General features: G+C 40.5%; 1 protein-coding gene across 3 annotated transcripts in view; it reads left to right on the top strand.

Annotated features, from left to right (window-relative positions):
• POMGNT1 (protein O-linked mannose N-acetylglucosaminyltransferase 1 (beta 1,2-)) overlaps positions 1-18,363 on the top strand; it is a 39,419-nt gene extending 21,056 nt beyond the window's left edge. For all 3 annotated transcript variants that reach the window (XM_060773431.2, XM_060773430.2, XM_060773432.2), the window contains 16 exons: positions 2,127-2,244; positions 2,769-2,867; positions 3,875-4,002; positions 5,358-5,428; positions 5,970-6,045; positions 6,719-6,802; positions 8,394-8,435; positions 8,870-8,928; positions 9,415-9,487; positions 9,673-9,801; positions 10,091-10,216; positions 10,754-10,818; positions 12,648-12,692; positions 12,879-13,014; positions 13,419-13,528; positions 15,454-18,363. In XM_060773431.2, coding sequence (XP_060629414.1) covers positions 2,127-2,244; positions 2,769-2,867; positions 3,875-4,002; positions 5,358-5,428; positions 5,970-6,045; positions 6,719-6,802; positions 8,394-8,435; positions 8,870-8,928; positions 9,415-9,487; positions 9,673-9,801; positions 10,091-10,216; positions 10,754-10,818; positions 12,648-12,692; positions 12,879-13,014; positions 13,419-13,528; positions 15,454-15,550 — 1,458 coding nt within the window. In that variant the 3' untranslated portion in view covers positions 15,551-18,363. The remainder of the gene's footprint in view (positions 1-2,126; positions 2,245-2,768; positions 2,868-3,874; positions 4,003-5,357; positions 5,429-5,969; positions 6,046-6,718; positions 6,803-8,393; positions 8,436-8,869; positions 8,929-9,414; positions 9,488-9,672; positions 9,802-10,090; positions 10,217-10,753; positions 10,819-12,647; positions 12,693-12,878; positions 13,015-13,418; positions 13,529-15,453) is intronic.
• The last annotated feature ends 5,723 nt before the right edge of the window (positions 18,364-24,086 follow it).

Consider the following 24,086-nt stretch of genomic DNA (forward strand, 5'->3'; position numbering starts at 1 on the left):
CGTTAAGACATGTGCAATATACAGTTGGTTCTCCATATCCATGAATTCAGTCATCCATGGCTTGAAAATAAATATTTTTTGCATACTTTCAAAGTATAGCCTTGATTTTGCCATTTTATATTAGGGACACAAATTTCCTATGCATATAAAACCTTCAGATCATAATGCCAAGCCCCTTCATGAAGTTCTTAAGCAGGAAAAAATAGGCCTGAATCCAATTGCTTGTCTTAACAAAAGTAGACTCATTTAACCAGAGCAAGTAACATATGTGTGCACATATTCAGCAGTTGATTCAATGTGTCCATTGTATTTGAGAAAAGCAGTTGAATTCAGGCCAAAATTCTTGGTGTCTACTAGTTCTCAAATAAAAAGGATGTTTATGAACATTGGGATGCCATTCAGTTATATAGCTGACTTGATCAGTGTTAGGCTAGAGCAGCAGCAGAAGATGAAAAAGGAAATGACACTGAAGGCTTGTTCTGTTTTAGTAATGGGAGACTTGTGGCCCTTTCGTTGTTATTAGACTGCTGCTCCCATTCTACTGCTTCCTATATGTCCAAAGATTGAGGCCTTTTGGGTGAGAAAGGAGGCTCCTCTGTATCTCACCTGTGAGGTAGATGTGCTATGTGAATATGTGGGCGAGGGTCTCCTCAGCCATGTGATCCTCATTGTGGAAAGCGCTATCCTTGGAGACCTTCTTGGCGCCAACACTAGTTTCATTTAGATGCTAAGTAAAGTCATGACACTGTATTTACTTCAGTTGAAATGGCCAGGGTTTTCAAAACCTCTTAAATCTGTTTTAATTTGTTGATCTATTCATCTGTTAATATTTTATTGTTTTGAATTGTTTTAATCTGGTCATATTGGTTTTATCTATATTCTTACACAAACATCTTTGGTATAGATTGGATTATAATAATTAATGAATAATTTCTCAGCAGTGGATACGCTGGAATAAGGCCAATCGGAATTACAATCGAAACAAGTTCAACTGATTCTAATTGCAAAATCATCCTTACTAACTTTCTGATGTAAAGGTGGGGAAACTTTTTTCCAGTGACAAAGACTTTAAGCACAGTCTGCTAGGAACAGTGTGCCTTTATTGAGTAGGAGCAAAAGCATACAAGGAGAATTCTTTTTCTCTTTTCCCCCCAAACCCCCTTTGTGCATTTTATTCCTTTTTCTTCTCTCTCGCTCTTTTTCATATAAGCTGCTGGCAGAAAAACAGATGACTCTTGCTAGGAAGCTGAACAAAGCATTTAGAAAGAGCTTTTACCATTCTCCTTCCATTACTTTGTCTCTCCTTGACTCCTTTCTTTCTTCCCCCAATGCTCCTTTTCTCTATGTGTTTTTCCCTCTTCACTTGTATAAAATTAGGCCAGGCACACATATATTGTTTGGTCCAGAAGTTGCTCATTTCTGTCCAAGTGTATTACATATTATAAGATAGTATAGGATTTGTAATGGTCTTTAGTCAAGTAAAGTAAGTGACTGACTGAATGTCCGACTGTATTAAGCACTCTGGAGGGGATGATGTGCAACTGTAATGTGCTTTTTAGGCCAGTGGTTCTCAACCTGTGGTCGGTGGAACTAGTCCACAAGAACTAAAATATGGTCTGCGGCCGCACCATTACTATACTGTTACAACGAGAATGACTGGTCTTGCGAAACCCTCTTATTAAATATGGTTTTCTGTGGATGAGCAGTTGGCGACTACTGGATGGCATATGTTCTATATCAGAAACTAGACCTGGTTTGATCTATCCAATGCAGTTTTCTGAATCAGCACCCCAAATAACCAAACCAAATCTAAAGTTGTCCAAAAACTGATTCATAACCCTTTTGGTACTAATGTTGGAGAGTCATCCCTGGTCAAGTGGTCCCTGGTCAAAAAAAGGTCAGGAACCACTGTTTTAGGCTGTAAAATTCTGGAATCTTATTCAATACAATTGTTTGAACTTATAAATGAAACAGGACATGCTGTGTAATTGTTATCTTTGTCACCAGTTCAAAAATAAAAGATTCTCTTAGACTGTTTCTGCTCCTCAAAGTAACAAAAGATCCTTGCAAAAACTAGAAGGGTGATCCTGCATATATAGTAGCAATTGTTTTTCTTCCTTTTCCAGGATGAGGGCTCCTTCCACCTTAAAGACACAGCAAAGAGTCTTCTGAAGAGCCTAGGGAGCCAGGATGCTGCTTCCCTCAGCTGGAGGGACATGTGGACGTTTGTGGGGAAGAAAGGAGGTCAGAATGTAATCTTGTCATAAGTCTCCAGGGGAGATACAGGGAAGGGTGCCTTTTTAAATGGGAAACACACGATGATAAGGCATACTTTCTGCATTGGGTTCTCTGTCTTCACTTCCATATAGTATAGTATCCAGATCTTTTTAGCATGCCTAAGCATAGCATAGGGTACAGAAGATAGGGCTCTATTATGGTTAATAATAGGGGAAAAAACAGGAGAGAAGTTCTGCCTACAAACATTTCCCTTCTACTATACATCCCTTTTCAAAGCAGATGTTCCTCATATTCTGTGGCATTTGGTTACTGAGGTGTATTGTTGATACTAGTAGGGCCTCACGAAGTTGACATGCATATTGCCCAGGAGGGAAAAAACTAAAGTGGGCTCAACTTCATTGTTGATTGTGATTGCTCCAGCAGGATTCCTCTAGCAACACTTTACCTGATGGTAGATGGGCACGATAATAACAAATACTGAGTGGTAATCAGCTGTCTCCTGGCTTTGATTGCAGTATCTTCTCTTGCAGGTGAAGTATTTGGTGAAAAACATGCCAAGTCCCCAATGCTTTCCTCATGGGGAGAGCCAGTGTTGTTGAAAACTGAAGTCCAGTTAACCTCAGTAGAAGGTATGGTATATCTGGTTCTTCCCAGGAGATCTTGACATCTTGGAACTGTTGACAAGTCAACTTTGATTTAAGTTGACTCCATGATCTCCAAGTCTGTAATCAACAGCCTTGTGCAGGTTGACTGAACCTATCCATCTGGAATGTGCTTTTCCTCTTTTCCTTCTACCTTCCCAAACATTATTATCTTTTCTAATGCATTATGTCTTTTCATGATGTGATCAAAGTAACTTAAACCAAGTCATCTGGTTTAGTCATCTTGGCTTCTAGGGAGAGTCCAATTGTATCAGAGTTTGGGGAACCTGAAAGGATGTCACATTGAGGAAGGGGCTAGTTTGTTTTCTGTTGCTCCAAAGACAAAGACACAGAGCAATAGATTCAAATTGCAGGAAAAGAGATTCCACCAAAACATTAGGAATAACTTCCTGACAGTAACAACTGTTTGGCAGTGGAATATTCTGCCTTGGAGTCCAGTGGAGTCTCCTGCTCTGGAGGTTTTTAAGCAAAGACTGAATGGCTATCTGTCCGGGGATGCTTTGATTGTGTGTTCCTGTGTGGCAGAATGGGGTTAGACTGGATGGCCCTTGTGGTCTCTTCCAATTCTGTGATCATATGCTTGGGGTAGGAAGAACAGGAAGTCTTCATTTGTAATGGGGGCCAATGGACAAAATTGAGATCATTTTGTTGTCAGATATGGACTTGCTAAAATGGTTGGGTCTAGAATAGGGGCACATTCAATAGAGCCTTTATGACTGTAGCTTTCTTTATTCGGCCTTCCCAATTCCTCATAGCAATGTCCTGGTTTGCTGTTTCCCTCTCATCTTGAGGGAAGTTTTGCAAAAAGAAACAGGTAAATTCACTGCTCTGTCCCATTCTTTGGCACTTTGTTCAACAAAGGTAGTCTGTTTCTCACTACAACCTGTCAGTGGCATGAATGTGGATGGTAGAGAGGTATCCATTTCAGAGTTCATTCATATTTCAAGCTGACTCACTCTCAATTGTACTCACAGATGCAGAATGCCACTGGCCAGATACAGAATTGAATCGACGACGGAAACAGTTCTGTAGCAAGGTGGAAGGCTATGGCAGTGTCTGCAGCTGTAAGGACCCCACACCTATAGAGTTCAACCCTGAGCCAGTGAGTAAATTTAACCCCCTTCCTGGGTTGAGCATTGATGAGAATGTCCAAAGACTTTTATCAATTTCTCAATCAGTTGGACAATGTATGATGAGCCTTGGTTGTGCTATGAATTATCTCAGCTTTTCTTGGAAGTTTATCAAAACATAGAGCCAGCTCTACAGTTAGACAGCTGCCATCTTAGTCATTGGGTTTGTGGGGGTCAAGTAAGGGCAGCAAATTATAATGTGAAACACATATCTCATTACTGTTCATTTTCATTGTAGTTATTGCTGTATTTTATTGATTATTTTTAAATTGGAATTGGTCTTTTCTTTTTTTGTAATGTGCTACTTTATATTAATTGATATTGTTATTGTTAATCTGCTGATGTAATTTTACCTGTACTATTATGTGTTTTATGGCACTATGATGTGCTTCTGTAAGCCGCCACGTGTCCTTTTGGGAGGTACAAATAAAGTTGTTGTTGTTATGCCCAGAATATGTGATGAGAAGGACGTTCTCTGTTCTGTGTCAAGTGGCACATGTCTCTTTTCAACACTGCCAAAATGTGACATTAGTACCCTGTATTTTGAGAGGAAACATCTAATATGTTTATCTGGGTACTGTCCTAGCAGTTCTCAGCATACCTCTATCATATACAGCCTTTCTTTGTTTGCTTGTTATACACTGACAAGACAGACAGCTGTACATAGATAGAGGTATATATATGCTTTCCCATCATCAGCATATTGGAAGCTGTGCTCGGTTCCAGCCACTGGGGAGTGCTGTCGCTCCACATTCCCTGCTGAAGAACTTTGTTCACAAACTTCCTCATTGATCGAATCATTGGCATTTTTCTGGCATTTCCTTATGGGTGCCTTAAATACCTCCCTGCTTAATCGGTACCTATCTATCTGCTCCCGTTGCTGTTTGCAAAACTGCTAGGTAGGTAGAAGCTGGGCTAAAGGCCAGGAGCTCATCCTGACTTGGATGATGTGCTGGCAGTTAACGTGCTGTGCTAAAGCCCGATCCTTAACTTACAAGAACCTCAAATATGAGAGACAAAAATTGACAGGTAATTTAAAAAATGAAATGAATATTTTTAGGCCATTTGCCCCTCCCTCTGCATCCTGGGGATGTTAAGGAGGATAGATAAAGTAGAAGATAGGTGAGTAGGTGAAAAAAAGAGAATATAAGTGTAACTGAATAAATAAAATGCTTGAAAGTACCAGTGATGTTTGGTCATAGTTTTTCCTTTTATTCTTCCTATGAATGTTCCAAAGTATGGGAAATTAGTAATACCTTAGGTACATGGAAAAAGGATAGAAATTTGGTTTGAATGTAATGGCTTATGAACTTCCTTCCACTTTTAGCTCAAAGACAACAAGGTTTTTGACGTGCCTGTTGCTGTCATTGCGGGGAACAGACCGAACTACTTGTACAGGTCAGTGCTTGGATGGGATCTTCTTTATTGGCATGACTAAGTTAAATGTTTCCTGCATCAAATAATAATAATAATAATAATAATAATAACAACAACAACAACAACAACAACCACCACCACCACCACCACCAGAAATGAGAATCTTTTCTTGGACAAAGAATACCCCCATTCCTCTGGGAAAACCCATAATTTTGATAAAGAAAAGCCTCCAAACCTTTGATAGTTTGACAGCACATAGTCTCATGGGACTCTTTGTGTGTGAGAGTTTGGCTAGAGGGCCAAAGTATTTGCTACAAATGACCCTTTAGGGCAGTGGTTCTCAACCTGGGGTCTCCAGATGTTTTTGGCCTTCAACTCCCAGAAATCCTAACAGCTGGTAAACTGGCTGGGATTTCTGGGATTTGTTGGCAAAAACACATGGGGACCCACAGGTTGAGAACCACTGCTTTAGGGGGGGAAAGAGGAATGTTGGTAATGGTGACACTAATAAATTTAGATGGTTGCTAGATGAGTGATTCTGTTGATCTTTCATCTCCTGTAGAATGCTACGCTCTCTTCTTTCGGCGCAAGGGGTTAATCCTCAGATGATAACTGTCTTTATCGATGGATATTATGAGGTAAGATACAGGGATGGAGGATAACCCTTTCTGTGCTTCATACATTTCCTTTATTCTCAAGAGAGGCAGAAACTTCATAATCTGCAAAATCAGCCATCTTAGTCTCTGAAGAACTGTGGAGTATTTTAAATGGATCTCGTTACAAAATGTGTAGAAAGTACACATTGTGTAACTAGATAGCTACAGTTCAGATAGACCCCAATCTTCCAAAGAAAGACAGATAACCAAATGGGCATCCTTCATTGTAGCTCCATGATTTATTTCCTAGTCATACTAGCTGTCTCTTAAAATCTCTCTGGTAGATTCCGTAACAGATATCCAGTGAGACATTCAAGTGACATACAGCCTTCAACAGATTCATAGTTACCTTAAACTAACCCTGACAGTTACTTGCCCAAGTTTCTAACAATAGATGAAATGTTTCTCGTCACAAGGCAAAAAGTGTAACCCTTCTGTTGCTCTTCCATTTAAGTACAGTCAAGTGAAATATCAGAAAATTGTCTTTCACTTTAAGTCATCACTTGAACTTTTACTCAGTGGCAGTGAGCAGGTGTTCCTCAGGTTCATTGTGATAGCATTTATTTTAATGTATCTAAAGTCCATTATTAATGCTCTTCTTTGAAGACAAGCTAATATGTATGTATTGATCTTAAGTACTGTCTGTCGTTTCCAGGAGCCAATGGATGTGGTTGAATTATTTGGCCTGAAGGGAATTCAGCACACTCCTATCAGCATTAAAAATGCCAGAGTTTCACAGGTGAGAGGACTTTTTCTGGAAATGTGTCATTATCTTTCTTTTAAAATGTGATTGAATCCCATTGGTAGAAGAACAAAAACAATAAGCTATTACAGTAAGTGAGAAAATTGTAATTCCAGTTATAGCATTACTATATCATCAAGCTTCAAATGACAAAACTGAACTTTGTTTAGGTTTCATGAGGACTGAAGTGGGATTACTCATACACCAAATATGTAGTAAAGGAATGCCAAATTCAAATTAAAGTATCTTTTTTTGGCCATTTGTAGTGGTACATAATTGGTACGAGAGCTTCTATTATAGAGCAGTATCAATTTAGACTTTTAGTTTCTAGCTCGTTATGTCAGTATATTGTAATGGTCACAGTGCCAGGTTCCGTATACTGTTTAACTATGAGCCCATTAAAAATGACAGTTAGTTCCCTTAAAGCAGTGGTTCCCAACCTTTTTTTGACCAGGGACCACTTTGAACAGGGACTACTCTCCAACATTAATATCAAAAGGGTTATAAATCGGTTTTTGGTCAACTTTAGATTCGGTTTGGTTATTTGGGGTGCAATTTCAGAAAATTGCATTGGATAAACCACATCAGCTCCAGTTTCTGATACAGAACATATGCCCTCCAGTAGTCACCATCTGTTCGCCCATATAAAACCATATTTAATAATCTAGAGCTGATGTGGTCTATCCCATGAGATTTTCTGAAACAGCACCCCAAATAACCCCAGGAACAGGCATAAAAATGAAGACACCAAGAGAAAAAAATCAGTTGGGCCATTATTATCTGTGGATTTTGTTAACGCTCATGTAAAAAAAAAGAAGGGGAGGGGGCTGAGGTTGAAAAAAAATTACAAAAAGCAGAGTGCAAGACCCAAGAAACTGTCCCTAACAGCTTTAATAATAATAAAAGCCGTTAATAATAATAACAACAGCAGCAGCAGCAGCAACAACAACAACTTTGGGGGACTAGACAGGGTCTTACAAAGGGCTGCTTTCCCATTACAACTCTTGTGTTTTGCAATGAGAGCTAATAATAATAATAATAATAATAAATTTGGGGGACTAAACAGGGTCTTACAAAGGGCTGCTTTCCCATTTCAGCTGATGTGTGGCTGTGGGAGCTAACAACAACTTTGGGGCCACAGACGTTATTTTGGGTCTCGCAGCCCATGGGTTGGGAACCACTTCCTTAAATAACCATGTTTTGGAACAGTGAAGCAGCTCCACTATGTGCAACCTCTAACTCAAACATAAAGTTTTTGTTTTTATTATTTTAACCCAATGTGGGTTTAGTTCAAAGGGGGACAACTTATGGTCCATAGCTCACTTCCCATAATCCCTTGCCACTAGTTGTGCTTGCTTGGGTTCATATGGTTTCTAGTCCAACAATATCTGGAGAATCATTGATTCATTGTAAATGTAAGAGGCACAAAGTCTAGCTGTTATGCCCCTTCTGCATGAGCCAAACCAAACAGGTGGGAAGCAGACACTTGCACATAAACCAACCGTTCAGTAGCAACACTTACTCACCAACATGGTGGAAATGAGATATCGTTATAAGAAATAATAGATGGCATTTTCCATTCTTACAGCACTACAAGGCGAGTTTGACTGCAACATTCAACTTGCATCCGGTATGCATTGCTCTTGTTTATTCCCGATTCTCAGTACAGCTTTCCCTCAGACTCTGAGAACTTGAGTTTGATTTGATTTTGGTCTTTAATGTAATCCCTTTGGGACTATTTTAACTAGAGGAAATATTCTGGTTGTTTATATTAGAAGCCGGGATGAATAGTAGTTCAGGACTAGGAAGAAACACGTGCAGTGATGTCCTGTCTGTTTTAAAATGCAGTTAAGAAATGCATTATTATGCTGGGAAGTGTGTGTGTGTGTGTGTGGGGGGGGGGGGGGATTTCCCATGTATGTTCAAGACAGTAAGAGTCCTGAACAGAAATACAGCTATTTCGTCTGTTTCCTAAAGTTGCCTATATCCAGAGTTGCCTCTGAACCTGAGAGCCCCTTAATTTCACTGATCTCCTTTCTTCTCTTTTTCTTCACCTTTTTGTAGGATGCCACACTTGCTGTTGTATTGGAAGAAGACCTGGATATCTCCATTGACTTCTTCGGGTATTGGCTGAGCCCATATTTTAAACCCAACCTTTGCTGGCTTTGTTTTGCCTGACCAACAAGAATGTTTAGCCAGGTTTTACTGACTGATTAGTTCAATCAAACTGGACAGCATGCTGCAGTTGGCTATAAGAAGCTAAGACTATTGGAAGGAATATACTGTGTGATGAAGAGTTCCCTTAGGCAAGTCTGTTAGAAGGAATTTTAAAGCACAGCAAACAAATCAGTCAACTAAGGATGAATAATTTCTGAAAGGGAAACTGCATTTATTCAAACGTAAACCCAAGTGAGCATTTGCACAAGCCATATAAAATGTTCTCTTGACCATGTGCCTAGCTATCTTTAGGATCAATGTGGACACTAGGCTTTGCTCCATGTGTTTTACTTTTTCATAACAAGGCACTAATCATGAACCACTTCTGTCATTTTGTTGAAGGCTGGCTTGAACAGGATCCTTGTGGCTTATTTCTTGTTTCCCCCTTTTAGCTTCCTAAGCCAGTCTGTCTATTTGCTGGAGGAAGATGACAGCTTGTACTGCATCTCTGCTTGGAATGACCAGGTTGGTGTGCACGAGACAGAGTTACCTTTGCCTTCACCTCAGGTTCTCTCTTTCCTCTCATCCCTTCTCATTCTGTACACAGCAGATTGGTTTCCTCTCTGCCACTTAAAATTAGGATGTCAGACTTAATGACAAGTTTTCCTTTGAGGAAGATTTCTTAAATACTTCTCTTTGGCACAAATTAGGGTTATGAGCACACAGCTGAGGACCCTTCGCTCCTGTATCGCGTGGAGACCATGCCAGGCTTAGGTTGGGTGCTGAGAAAGACCCTCTACAAAGATGAGTTGGAACCCAAATGGCCAACACCAGAGAAGGTCAGTATCATGTCAGTTTGTCTCTCATATTTCTTTGCCAAATGTTGGAGCAGGCTATCAACATTGGTGCCATTCAGTGACTTCCATATTATCCCTTCTGGCATCATGGTTCTAACAGAGATGGGGAAAGTGTAGAGTGACTTTCTCCTATACATCCATCACTTTAAATGTTGGCTGGATGTGCCTGGGAGTTAGTTTCATGCTGGCAGTCCTAGCAACTGGACTGAAACAACTTACTATTGAGTAAGTGCTTCATACATTGCATTCTGGTTTGTTCTTTTCCCCTCAGCTCTGGGACTGGGACATGTGGATGCGAATGCCAGAGCAACGAAAAGGCCGTGAGTGCCTCATCCCAGATGTATCTCGTTCGTACCACTTTGGCATTGTTGGCCTCAACATGAATGGTTATTTCCATGTGCGTAGTGCAACTAATTCTAAATAAAGAGGATTCCAGCACTTTTCCTTCTGCCTAGAATACACAACTACCTTCTTTTTTCTACATTTGGTTCCAGCCCAGTTTACCTGTCCGAATGTATCTCCCATTATTATTATTATTATTATTATTATTATTATTATTATTATTGTTTCTCATCTGAGGTTGATATGTTTACTACTTCCAATTTTTGGTTTGCTTCTCTAGTCTAATAATTTTAATAATCAAAACAGTAGTAGTTTACTTCCTAAGTAATGGTGGGTGCAATGATTAGTGTGCAGAAGCTGCATCTTTGGGTGGGCATCTCTATGTACAAAGCAAATAGTTTGACTGCTGTTGTCCAATGTGGCAAGAGTATTTTCCCTATATCCTTGTTCCTTTAAGCATGTGTGCTTTTAAGTATAAGCCCCAGCTTTCTCCCTACTGTGCTCCATGGGCAGAGGGAAACTTGGATTAATTGTAGCCAGAGTTGAATTGTGATTTCTAAAGATGTTCTTCCTCTTTTTCATATTTTTCTAGGAAGCTTATTTCAAAAAGCACAAGTTCAACACTGTTCCCAATGTACAGCTTAAAAATGTGGAGAGGTGAGCACAGTATGTGGATGTTGTGCATCTCTAGTAATAAATTTTTGCTTGTGACTGATAGCCAGGCACTTATAGGAAGTAGAATATTAATTTATTGGTTCAGACTCTTGATCTTGATCACTAACTTCTCATTTGTGTGAATATAGAGTATTTCGCTTCAGCTGATAGCGTACTTTTGATTTTCATCTCCGTTTCTTTGTGTTCATCCTCCTCTTGGGGCTGAATTCTTTTGTACAAATTGTTGTGCTGGTATTAGACTTGTGCAAAGATTTGTTTTGGCCATTTTTCTTCAGCTTCTTCAGGGCTCTGCAAGGGCTCTGCTGCCATGGTTTTTTTGACAGAGCTCGTGACATGTGGAAAGGCTGCTGCATGCTTGCACAGGGTTTCCCTGTGAGCCCTGCCTGCTGGGCCAATCAGAATAGAAGAAAGCTGTGATGTGTCTTATTCAAGCTGAGTCTATTTAATGGGGTGAGCGCCTCCTCCATTGCTCAGTTGCATCCTGGCTCTAGAGATAAGTGCTTTAGTCCGATTGGCTTGCTGCTCGCTCACAGCTTTAGCTTTCAGCTTGGCTTCTAGCATTGAATCTTTTTGATTTTCCTTTATTTTCTTGATTCTTTATTTAGTGGGACTGGGAGTTGGAATGGTGCCCTACTGCTGCTCCTGGAGAAGTTACAGGGCAAGACCAGTGGGAGATATCTTTTTGGGATTTTTTTAAAGGAGTATTTCTAGAAATTTAGAAAATTCCTAAAAATCAGGGGATGACCCAAACATTATGAAACTTGGTGGGCCAGCAGTGGTAACTGTGTCCTCCATGTGTGGCCATTGTCATCCTGATAGCCCTGAAAATGACAGAAAGGGAAGCTCATGGAGCCCCTCTATTGTCACCAATGGGCCAGATCTAGCCACATTTTCCAGCTGTGAGCCAAAAATGCCTATTTGGGCACCTGCCCATTTTTGAGAAGTGTGTGAAAACAAAACCACCCCACCCCCAGATAGCAGAAACGGCTTGAGATTCATTCAAAATGCACAAGCCTAGCTGGTATACATGCTGGACAGAACTAGATAATAGTACTTTCTGCAACTCAACAACCATTGATGTATATCTAGGCACTTGATTTCCATTCTGCCATGGTAGGCTTTGTGTGTGTGTGTGTGTGTGTGTGAACAGTGACTTGAGAAACTGCAAGTCTCTTCTGGTGTGAGAGAATTGGCCGTCTGCAAGGACGATACCCAGGGGACACCCAGATGTTTGATGTTTTACCATCCTGTGGGAGGCTTATCTCATGTCCCTGCATGAGAAGCCAAAGCTGACATATGAGAACTTACCTTGCTCCCTGGATTCGAACCGTCAATGTTTTGGTCAGCAGGGCTTAACCCATTGCGCCACTGAGGGCTCCTGCCATGGTAGGTGAAAAACTAGCATTCATCCCCTCTGCTTGTTCCGCTCTCTGTAACTCCAGAATGATCGGGGGAAAAAACAATAAGAATAACTCAATAGTTTGCTTAGATATTTTTACCCTAAGTTCCAGTATTTCAGAAAGGCTGAAAGAAAGAAAAACATCCTGATGACTTCATTGTGTGGTTATAATATAAAGGCAGTGGCAAATGAATAAGGGCATGAATGTTAATACACAAAACTACTACCAGGAAGGCAAAATGCAGAATTTTTCTATCTATAGACTTCCACATTTTCCCTCTTGCATCTCCCTTCCATTAAATGAAGGATTATAAGATTTGCAACCTGTCATTATCTGGAAAGCCATATATTGCCTGTCCTTAATGTATCTCTCTCTATCTCCTATCTCTGACTTACTGTCTCTTCCATACAGCTTAAAGAAAGATGCCTATGAAATTGAAATCCATCGGCTCCTCAGGTAACTCCCACAAACTAAATCAAAGTCTCCTGGTAATTAATGGTAATTAAGTTTTGGAAAAGGAGACGGGGAGAGTAGGGTAGAAGGAATTATTTTCAAGGCTGTGCTCCTACATAGCAAGCCCAAATATATACATTCATTTACTTTCTCTGTCCATTATATATTTTTATCATCCACCACTAACAGTGAAGCAGAGGTTTTGGATCACAGCAAGAACCCCTGTGAAGATTCTTTTGTACCTGATACTGAAGGAAAGATCTATGTGATGTACATCAAAATGGAGCAGGAGGCAGACTTCACTACCTGGACTCAGCTTGCCAAGGTAACTTCCAAAGAGGCTTCCCGCTTCTAACATAGGCTGGAAAGGAAGTGCAATAATTCTAATGTGGAAAAATATTTAGATGTAACCTATGACATATCCACACAATACCAATTTAGCACTTCGATACCATGCGTCTGTCCTATCGGGGGCCTGGGGCTTTATCATTTGATGCGATACTTTAAATTTTCTGCTCACATTCTGTGCCTAGTACACCCTAGGAGATGACTCTAAATACCTCTTCAAGCTAGAAATCCCAGAAGCCATGCACTGATGCCAAGGAAACCAAAGTGGTATCCAAATGTTACAGTTGTGCAGTATGGATAAACATGTAGTCTGCTAAGGTTTTGGCACTCAGTCACATGGTTGATTCTTCCTTGCTGCCATGTTTCTCCACTTTGTTCTAGTGCCTCCACATCTGGGATCTAGATGTCCGTGGGAACCACAAAGGCCTGTGGCGGCTCTTTCGAAAGAAGAACCATTTCCTGGTGGTAGGAGTTCCTGCGTCTCCATATTCGTAAGTGCCCTTTAGGGGGAAATCCACCGTGTATATAATTTGCTTATGTCCATCAAATAATTGTGGTGGCACAATATGTTACCCCTTTGTGCCGACAGAACTGCAGACAGAAAGGTCGGTGGTTCACATCCAGGGAGTGGGGTGAGCTCCCATCTGTCCAGTCCAGCTTCTCATGTGGGGACATGAAAGAAGCTTCCTGCAAGGATAGCAAAACATTTGGACGTTCTCTGGGCAACGTTCTTGCAGACTGCCAGTTCTCTCACACCAGAAGCGATCTGCAGTTTCTCAAGTCACTCCTGATACAAAAAAAAAATCAAATTGTGGTACTAGCTAGCTTAGGAGTACCTTCTTTCCAGATATTACTTCAGTTTGTTCATCAGTTGGCTGTACAGTAGGATCAATGTGGTTAGTTTAGAACAGTGGTTCTCAACCTGTGGGTCCCCAGGTGTTTTGGCCTACAACTCCCAGAAATCACAGCTAGTTTACTAGCTGTTAGGATTTCTGGGAGTTGAAGGCCAAAACATCTGGGGACCCACAGGTTGAGAACCACTAGTCTAGAAGGAGCATGGCTTACTGCCCACAAACCAAGATAGTTCAGGCTTTACATTCATCTACTATTTCTGTTCTCTGTTGCTTTCTAGTGCCAGTTAATATATTTTTAAACAAATCAAATGTTGTGGAGGATCTGACAAAAATGCATTTATAGGATATTGCTGTACACCAGAGCATGTAATATCTGAAGCTATACACCAACACAGTTATTCTAGTATGAGCCAGTAGCCTCTTGTGATGGGGCCATTTTTCATCACCAGCAATATGGATTTGGTTTTATCCATAGTTTTGGTTACCCATGAGGGGGTATGGGATTATTTTCCCCACGGGTACAAGGATTGTATTTTAACAGATTAGAGAGATGGCCAAAACTAAAAAAATGAAGTTCAACAGTGACAAATGCAAGATACTTCACTTCTGCAGAAAAAATGAAATGCCCTTGCAGAATGGGGGACACCTGGCTCAACAACAGTATGCGTGAAAAAGATCTTGGAGTCCTCATGGACAGCAAGTAAAACATGGGCCAACAATGTCATGTGGCATCTTAAAAAGCCAATGGGACTTTGGCCTGCATAAATAAGAGTATAGTGTCTAGATCCAGGGAAGTCATGCTACCCCTCTATTCTGTCTTGGTCAGACCACTCCAGGAATACTGTATCCAGTTGAAGGGAGATGTTGACAAGCTGTTTTTAAAATCAATTTTAACCAAATGGTTTATTTAATGTGTAATGTTGTGACATATTATAAGCCGCCCTGTGTCCCCCTTTGGGGGTTGAGAAGGACAGGGTACAAATGTTGGAAATAAATAAATAAAAGCTGGAATTTGTCCAGTGAAGAGTGACCAAAATGATCATGGGTCTGGAGAACAAGTCCAGTGGGGAGGGACTTAAAGAGCTGGACATGTTTAGCCTGCAGAAGTGAAGGCTGAGAGGAGACATGTATAAATATATGAGGGGAAGCCATAGGGAGGAGGGAGCAAGCTTGTTTTCTGCTGTCCTTGAGACTAGGACGCAGAACAATGGCTTCAAACTACAGGAAAAAAGATTCCACCTGAACATTAGGAAGAACTTCCTAACTGTGAGAGCTGTTCAGCAGTGGAACTCTCTGCCCAGGAGTGTGGTGGAAGCTCCTTCTTTGGAGGCTTTTAAGCAGAGGCTGGATGGCAATCTGTCGGGGGTGTTTTAATTGGGATTTTCCTGCTTCTTGGCAGGTGGTTAGACTGAATGGCCCATGAGGTCTCTTCCAACTCTATGATTCTATGTTTTGTAACTTCCTATGTTTTGTTCCAGCCGCCACTGGGCTGGATCTTTAGTGAACTGCATCCTGGCAGTTATCCCAGACCTCTGACTTGTTGCTTACCTCTTTTCTCATAGATTTAAGAAACCTTCTACAGTGATTCCAATTTACTTGGAGCCTCAAGCTAAGGATGAAGCAGTGGGAGCCATAGCAGCAGGAGCAGAGCAAACGTGAAGCCAAGCCTAGAGCATTGTCCATTATGCCTTCGCCGCCTGCTGGGAAAAGAGGCACAGGAAGCCACGGCGTTCTGTGGGATCTGTATGCTGTTTTCACGAATGGACTTGAGAACCAAGGTCAAGATAAACATGGCCTCTCTCCCTGCTGGGTGCTGATAAGCTGCCCTGGGAAGACCATCCCAGGCTCCTTCAGTATTTTTCTATGCCACCGCACCAACTTGATTGTCTCATTTTTAACACTGATGCTTTACTAATTTTGGCCACCCTTTCCCCAAATTGGGGGTTAGGCCAGAGGAGGAGCTATTTACAAGGGATTGGTTCCTTTTAGGAGCTCTTCCCACGTTACTATTTCAGGATATTTTTATTATTATTTATTAACTCTGTGTTGGCCAGTATCCTCCTAAAGGATGCTGCCCAGCATCATATTTCTGGTGGTTTTCAAGGTGGCGTTATGATGGGAATCGAAGCCCTTGAACTCCTGTGGAGACAGCATTTAAACTAAGAAAATTGTGACCCTGGGACACATCACCTGAACTTGGAAAATCCTTTTGATCCAGAGGTGGAGGCTTGGCCCTGATATGTGTAATCGGGAAGAGGAGTCCTGTATTAGTACTGTGGATTATCCATCAGTTGGTAGGGATTGTCATACAAGAAAGTAAACTTCTAGCCTTTGTGTTTCTCTTTTGGTTCTCTGACTTCCAACCAAGGCATCTTTTCTTACTGAAACTCTTGCAAAGACTTCAGGCTAGCAGCAGCACATGTAGAGGCTTGGGTGTGAGGCTTGGTGGTGCTGATTTGCTGCAACTGCAGTGTGGCTTGTCATAAGAAGAGCCAGGAGGGGTTTAGGCAGAAGTACAAAAAGTGCCTTGAGCAAGCAAGTTCTAGCCTAGGAAGCTTTGCCAGCTCCATTAAGGCTCAAATGAACTAATCTGACCAAGCCTTATTCCCATTTGGTACTTTAGGACCTGGCTTCTCAAGGCTTGAAAACCCAGACCAGGGAAAACAATTGTTCTACATGTGGCCACCCACAACTGATTGTTTGTACTGCTAATCAGGTCATGCTAGCAAGGGAGCTCCCTCCTGCCCTCCCCTGTGGAGCTTGACACAATTCAGATCCTATTCTGAATTGGATTGAAGCCAGATCTCTTCTTTCAAGGGTCAGATTACTGAATCCTGTTGGTCAGAAGGAAGGTCTGGAGGTGCAAATGTACCCTTGGGGACATTGGAGCAGGTGGCTTCATAAGAAAAAGGTTCTTCTGGATTCCAGAATGATAAAATGGAGAGGGATGGAAGTGTGGCAATTCAGGTATAAAAGGGGGAATTGTAGTTTCCTCTTCCTGTGCCTTATGAGATGAGAGATGTCCTTGGATCTGGAATGTATATTTCCATAGAGTGATTTGGTGAGCAATGAAGGAAGGGGACACTGCCCACTAAGGGACAGTAAGATTCTTGATTGATACAATTTCCCCTTCCCCCCTTTTTGGTGATTAGATAATTTGTGTTGGTTTTGTGGCTTTGTATTTCCTGACCTCTTCTCCCAACTCCAGGTTAATTAGATATACAGGATTGATTGGTGGTGTCCTAGCGTCCTTAGGAACACAAGTGGGTTAGCAGTAGCAAAGGGGTAGGCAACACAGTCAACAATCAGCACACTAAGCTGCTGTGGCTTCAAAAAAAAAAGGTACCAAGGTCAGCCAACTCTCTTCCAAAGCAAAGATCCCTTTCAAATTGTCTTACTTCTTGTTGATCAGGCTTTTCTCCATGCTTCAGTCCCAGGACTTTGTGTTGGATGTCATAAGGAAATGATTTTAATCCAGGTTGTTGCAACAAGGCTATGGATCTTAGAGATGTTTTACATATGAATAAATTGTGCTGAAGAATGGATTAGGTACTACCAAATGAAAATAAAATCAGTGTTTCCATTGCAACTGTAAACTCAAAAGACAATGTCGTCCCCTTTACTTGAGATGGTTTCTCATCCTTCACACATAAATCCAGAGGCCACACACCACTGACTTTATCACACATTGTGGAGAAGATGTCATTTCTTCTCCATAATGTGTGATAGAAGTACAGCTGTCACTTTTTCCTTACAATTTGTTTCAGAAAAACACTTTGTGGCTCCTTACACTTGGAAGCAAAATGTTGGGTGCTCTGCTTTTGTCTGTTCCATCAATGCAGTTATGCTGAAGTGGGTTCTGAGAAGGACAAGGTTAATCCAAAAACAATTCAGTTCTTGATAGGATTTGACTTTACATATTTTTTTTAAAGAGTAATGGTTTCTGAGAAGTTCTGCCTCAGAGCAGGTCGCATTTTCCAGACATACAGATGCTCTGCATTTGAGGGAAACTTATAATATTACTCAATTGCTTGTCATTTCTTTTATCCAAAGTGTATATTATAGAGTTCATTAGGATGAACATGATCCCATATTAGCTCTCTAGTGTTGTGGGTTCTCGAGAGATTCAGAGTTATTTTGGACTATGATACCCAAAATCCCCAACCAACATGGCTGCATGTCCAAAACACGGACTTCTTCCAACCCTGCCATCTTTTCAAAAGACATAATTAGGAGCTGACTTCTAAAATTCATGGTCCCTGCCTGTTCCTATCTTTTTAAAAAACATCTTCCTGTAGGTTTATTTTTTTATAAACATCAGGAAAGAAGAGCATAGTTTCCTGGGCTGAGGAGTCATTTTGCATGTAGCTAGGAAGAGAGTAGGGATGACTGTTTTTTTGTTTTTTTGTTTTTTAATCCATTTGTGTGTATGTGTATTTGCCACAAATAAAGGTGGTGGAATTTCTTGCAAATCTTTTTTTTTCCTATGCAAATCTTTTTTCTTATGGCATTTAAAACAGAAAATACATTTTTCATTACTATACAGTAGAATGCCACAAAGAAAATTAGGTAAAAGTGTGATTTCTCCCCCTATCGTCATATATTTAGCTATTCTTTGAAAGCAACATCTGTGGACAAGAAAAATCAGAGGCCAGTTACTTGGCTCCACTAGAGGTCCTCAGTCCTTCATGTGATTCCAAAGAGAACTCAATCGAGAATTCTATTGTGCAAGCAAAAGAAGAAAAGGTCTATGTATTCAGTGGTGGATTATTTTTGTTACCTAACTGTGTTAAGCATTTCACCATGATTTGGTTCATCCGTGGGTGTAGCCATGAAGTCATTTTGCTCTCTTGGTCTCTTCCTCCTTACAACCTCATTTCAAGTAAGTGATTTAGAGCCACGTAATCCTGTGAACCCTGACTATGGGATAAAATGACATCAAACTTGAAATGCTGCTTCTGCAAGCAGTACAATAAATATAGGAAAATTACTAAAAGATATTTATTCCTGCTTAATATCCAAGTGCTTGTTTAGCTGGTGGTGGTTTAAAATGTTGCAGTACAACATACTTCTTGGCTAGATTGCTTCCTTGCAGAGGGAGCTGCCATATAACTATGTATTTGGGACACAAACCATTGGAAAAGTTATATTCTTTCCTCCATCTAAATGCTGCAGTGGCAGCACATATACTTTTAAGAATGTACCTGTGTCACACAACCCCCCCCCCCCCACCAGTAGTTAAACTGCTGAGCTGCCGAATTTGCTGACCGAAAAGTTGACGGTTCGAATCCAGGGAGCAGGGTGAGCTCCCACTCTTAGGCCCAGCTTCTGCCTACCTATCAGTTCTAAATCATGCAAATGTGAGTAGATCAATAGGTACCGCCTTTACAGGAAAGTAACAGTGTTCCATGCAGTCATGCCAGCCACATGGCCTTGGAGGCATCTATGGGCAACACCGGCTCTTCGCCTTAGAAACGGAGATGAGCACCACCCCCCAGAGTCGGACACAACTAGACTTAATGGCAAGGGGAAACCTTTACTTAACTGTGTCACCTAGCAATCTAATACCATTTTTCAATTTGTGCTACAAAATCCCTGGAGTTGCTGTTTAGGCTCCTTAAACAACATTACTATTGTCTGACAGAAGCCTCCAGTGCTGTAGTTTGGAGCAGTGTGTGGCAATCTTATAGCCATGAATTCTAAGTATTTTGACACACTATAACTCCCAGAATTATGTTGGATGCAGCAGCAAGAGTTAAAGTGGTGTCAAGCTGTTATAACTATGTCATGTTGGCCAACATATTTTATGCAAAAATCCATACATTCCAGTGCTACATTCCTGACACATCGCTCCATCATCCTTCCCTTCTCCCTAAAGCACCTTGTTTGGTATCCATTGGAGCAGAGCTTTCCAAACATTTCATGTTGGTGAAATGTCTTCCAAACTTTTTAGACATGCATCATTTTGTGAGAGTAAATCAGTTTTACTAGCAAACCAGAGGTTAAACCAGAGCTTTCCAAACTTGTTGGTGACATACTTTTAGATGTGCATCATTTCGTGGCCCAGTTATTCAGTTTTACTAGCATGCCAGAGGTTAAGCCAACCCCTTTAAAAGGTGCAGACATATACATACATTGTAATAATGGAATATATGGGAGCACAATATATCTCATGAGAGCCTTCCAATAATATATTTTTAAAAATCTGATTTATTTCTTATGTCACACAGACTCAGGTTTCTCATTACATATGCATGACACACCTACACACTGCAGCTGACACACTGATGTATTGCAATATATAGTTTGGAAAGCCCTGTTTTAGAGTATCTTTTGATTTGAAATGTCACATTAAAACCAGATACTTTGAAGAATTACAAATTCCTTCTGAGCGTGTCTCACTGTGCAATTTAGTTTGCAGTTCCACACATCTTCAATTGCTAAAAACGAAAGTATAAAACTAGTAATTAAAAAATCAGATTTTTTTCTTAAAGAAACAAAAGATGATATTGTAGAGCTATTTTAGACCTCTACAGCATCATAGAGGCAAAAGAGTGTTTTTTGGTATGTGAATTTTTATTTAAACATACACTGTGAACAATACAGTGATGCAAATATGTGTCAGTATATATAAACAAAGTTGAGTTGGGTGAGTTGTGATGAATAGAATCGCAACTTAAAATATCCCATCCTTGTTTTAATTGGGTAGTTGGTCCAGATGTTTCATCCTATATAGTATTTGATTTTGTGGTAGCACAGGCTGTAATCCTGTTCCCTGCCAGTTACCAGCAACCTTTTCCTGTTAGCTTTTTCATTTGTAGTGACGTGGCATTAAATGATAAGTGGAACCAGACATTACAAAGGAACAAAATGTGTGTGTGTATGCCTTCATGTCACCTGCTGACTTATGACAACCCCATGAATTCCACAAGGTTTTCTTAGGCAAGGGAGGAAAAGCTTTGTCATTCCTCCAGCACCTGATATTCTTTGGTGGTTTCCGCATCCAAATACTAACCAGGGCTTGATTCTGCTTAGCTTTCAATATGAAAAGGACTTAGTGTTGTGATAGAGTCTGCTGGCAGCGATAGTAACACTAGTTGTGTTAGGAGAGGCAGGAAAACTACTCGCGAGCAAGACTATGAGGAAGAGCAACAGAGGAAAAGAATCCGGGAGATACTTAGAGATAGGGGTGTTGACCTTGACACTTTGGTACCAGTGCTCCATGCAGTCATGCCGGCCACATGACCTTGGAGGTGTCTATGGACAACGCCGGCTCTTCGGCTTAGAAATGGAGATGAGCAACAACCCCCAGAGTCAGACATGACTGGACTTAATGTCAGGGGAAAACCTTTACCTACCTTCAGAGCATTTAGCCTAAGTTAGCCTAAGTTCCTTGTCATTGTACAAGAAGGCACACACGCAAGTATTATTAGAAGACACAGCTGGAATCACTAGGGTGATGTGTGATTTCTGGGATGTTTGGCTGAACGCTAGCAGCACTTTCTCCTGATGTTTCATTTGCATCTGTGGCTGGCATCCAGACTGCTTTCTGCTTTGCTACTAACGAATAATGTAACCACCACTAGTGTAGCTGTGTTTTTACTGATTTTGAGCAAAGAAATTTATGTGCACTTAACTGCTTTCTTGAGCATGCATAATGTCCTTATTTTATTTGAGCTAGATAAGATTGGAACAGTTTGAGTAGAATGAATGTTTCCTTGCATAGGTGAGTACGTACCCATGGGGTGACAACATTTGTCATAGAGTTCATTTACATTATGTAATCCAATGAGTGACAGGAAATGCCATAAAGGGAACATAAAATGGAAAATCATTTGGTTGTTTGCAGTCTTTAGATGTCTTTTTATTACACTTGCTTACGTTTCTGCCCACACATAATTTGCCTGATATTATTTCCTTATTATAGGAGGAAGGTGTAAATGCCTTCTATAACAGTTCTCTACAGTGAACTTACAAACAGCCTTTTTAATTTAGAGTAGAGCATTGTAGCCTAACTTGAATTAGCACAACAAAAGTCATGATGAATGCCTGTCAAACTTACAAGAATCCCTCAGACAAAGATTTGTAGCACAATAACAACTGTCAGGAGCAAATACTTTTCTTTGTGATGGCCTAACTTGATTGCAAGTCCCAAGTAACATACATTCATTCAATCAATTGCTGAATACTGAGTTAACCATTATGTATTTCCCACTAATTCAATGATTTAAATAAGATTTAGAACAAATATGGTTTCATAGATTGGAGCCTTTCATCAGAAACTCAAATATTATACCACCTTGGTAAGACAAAACATATAAGAACTTAGAATCTATTGGGTATATTTGCTGATGAAAAGCATTCCATCAGCATATTCTGAAGATGTCATTCATTACATGGCACTTACAAGTCTCACAAAATGTTCTCTCCTCCTTGCCTTTGATGAGCCACCCATGCAATAAGAAACTCTGATCTAAAGAGTTGGCCAGTAGCTATTGGAGGAAGATGGGGATCTCCCCTCCTCGAATCACTGGTCACATCAGCAAATGGATCCTATCCTAGCTAGCTACTCTAAAAAGCGAATTCACTACTTTCATTGGTAAGCACTCTACCTTGCTTCAAAAAAACATCCTGTATGTCATTCAGTTTCATGTTTGCAAAAGGGTGTGTCCATTTCTCACAATGCTTATCAATGCTATTTCTGTTTTATATTTTCAATTCAAGCATTATGGCAGTGCAAACAGACGTTGAAAGGAAAGAATAGTCCCAGCAGGTGAAAGAGAAGATAAAGAATAGAAATGTAACAGCTTAAAAATGACTCAACACCTAACAGTGCTTACAACTGATGCCTGGATAAGATGGCTACTAATCTCATTAGCAAGGTCAAGGGCACAGAAACTACAATTGATACTGAATTCCATTTTCAGCAATGTAAAAAGAGACCAGGGTGATTGTCCCTGATTTATGATTGATTGAATTACTGTAATAGGGACAAAGCTATGCTTTGATGAACTGGATTTGTCAGTTGACAAGATCTGATTCAGACAATTTATTGTTTGAAATAATAATAATAATAATAATAATAATAATAATTTATTTGTATTTCTTCCCTATCTCCCGGAGGGGACTCGGCAGATTCCAGCATACACAAACACAAAGGCAAACATTCAATGCCTAGAAAAACCTAACACAGATAAAGGTAAAGGCTTTCCCTTCCAGCTCTAAGGGGTGGTGCTCATCTCCATTTCTAAGCCAAAGAGCCTGTGTTGTCCGTAGTCACCTCCTAGGTCATGTGGCCAGCATTACTGTACGGAGCGCCATTACCTTTCCACTGAGGCGGTACCTATTGATCTACTCAGAATTGCATGTTTTCAAACTGCTAGGTTAGCAGAAGCTGGAGCTGGCAGCAGGAGCTCACCCCATCCCACAGACTTGAACCACCAACCTTCCGGTCAGCAAGTTCAGCAGCACAATGGTTTAACCCGTTGTCCCACCATAGTCTCATTAAAACAGACATCACTTTTGTATAAGGCAGGTAATACCATTTAAAAAATGAAAATGCAATATAACTGGTTCTCAAAATGTGGTACAAGAAACTCCAGCTGGCTTAGCAAATTAATTCTGTGAAATTAAAACCAAAACATCTGGAGGGCCAATGTTTGAGAACCATTATACTACACTATCAACTCAAATCTCACCATGGCACAAATTCCATTTGTTGTCAAGTTGACTTCAATTTACAGTGACTCTATGAATGAGAAACCTCCAAGTCACCCACTCAATAGATCAACAGATCAATAGGAATTACTAATTCCTATTGATCTATTAAACCAATGGTACTTGTGTTTGTTAACTGCCACCTTAAACTTATTTCAGACCCATAAATGAGAGAGCTCCAAGTCACCCTATTATCAGTAGCCCAGCCAGGTCCTATAGACTCAGGATCATGGCTTCCTTGATTGAGTCTATCCATCTGGAATGCAGTGTTCCTTTTTTTCCCTACTGTCTTCTAACTTACCAGGTATCATTGTCTTCATGATGAGCCATCTCATTTACACAGTAGGTTTGGTAAACCTCTCAAGGAAGGGTGTTTGAACCAGTCAAATTGGTGGGGAGTGGAAGGAATATAATTGAATATAGAAGCTATGGATAAATATAACACTATGTAACACGATTTTTGTTCCTGGGTTATAGA

This window comes from Anolis sagrei, chromosome 4 (genome assembly GCF_037176765.1).
Source record: "Anolis sagrei isolate rAnoSag1 chromosome 4, rAnoSag1.mat, whole genome shotgun sequence".
Taxonomy (NCBI): Eukaryota; Metazoa; Chordata; class Lepidosauria; order Squamata; family Dactyloidae; genus Anolis; species Anolis sagrei.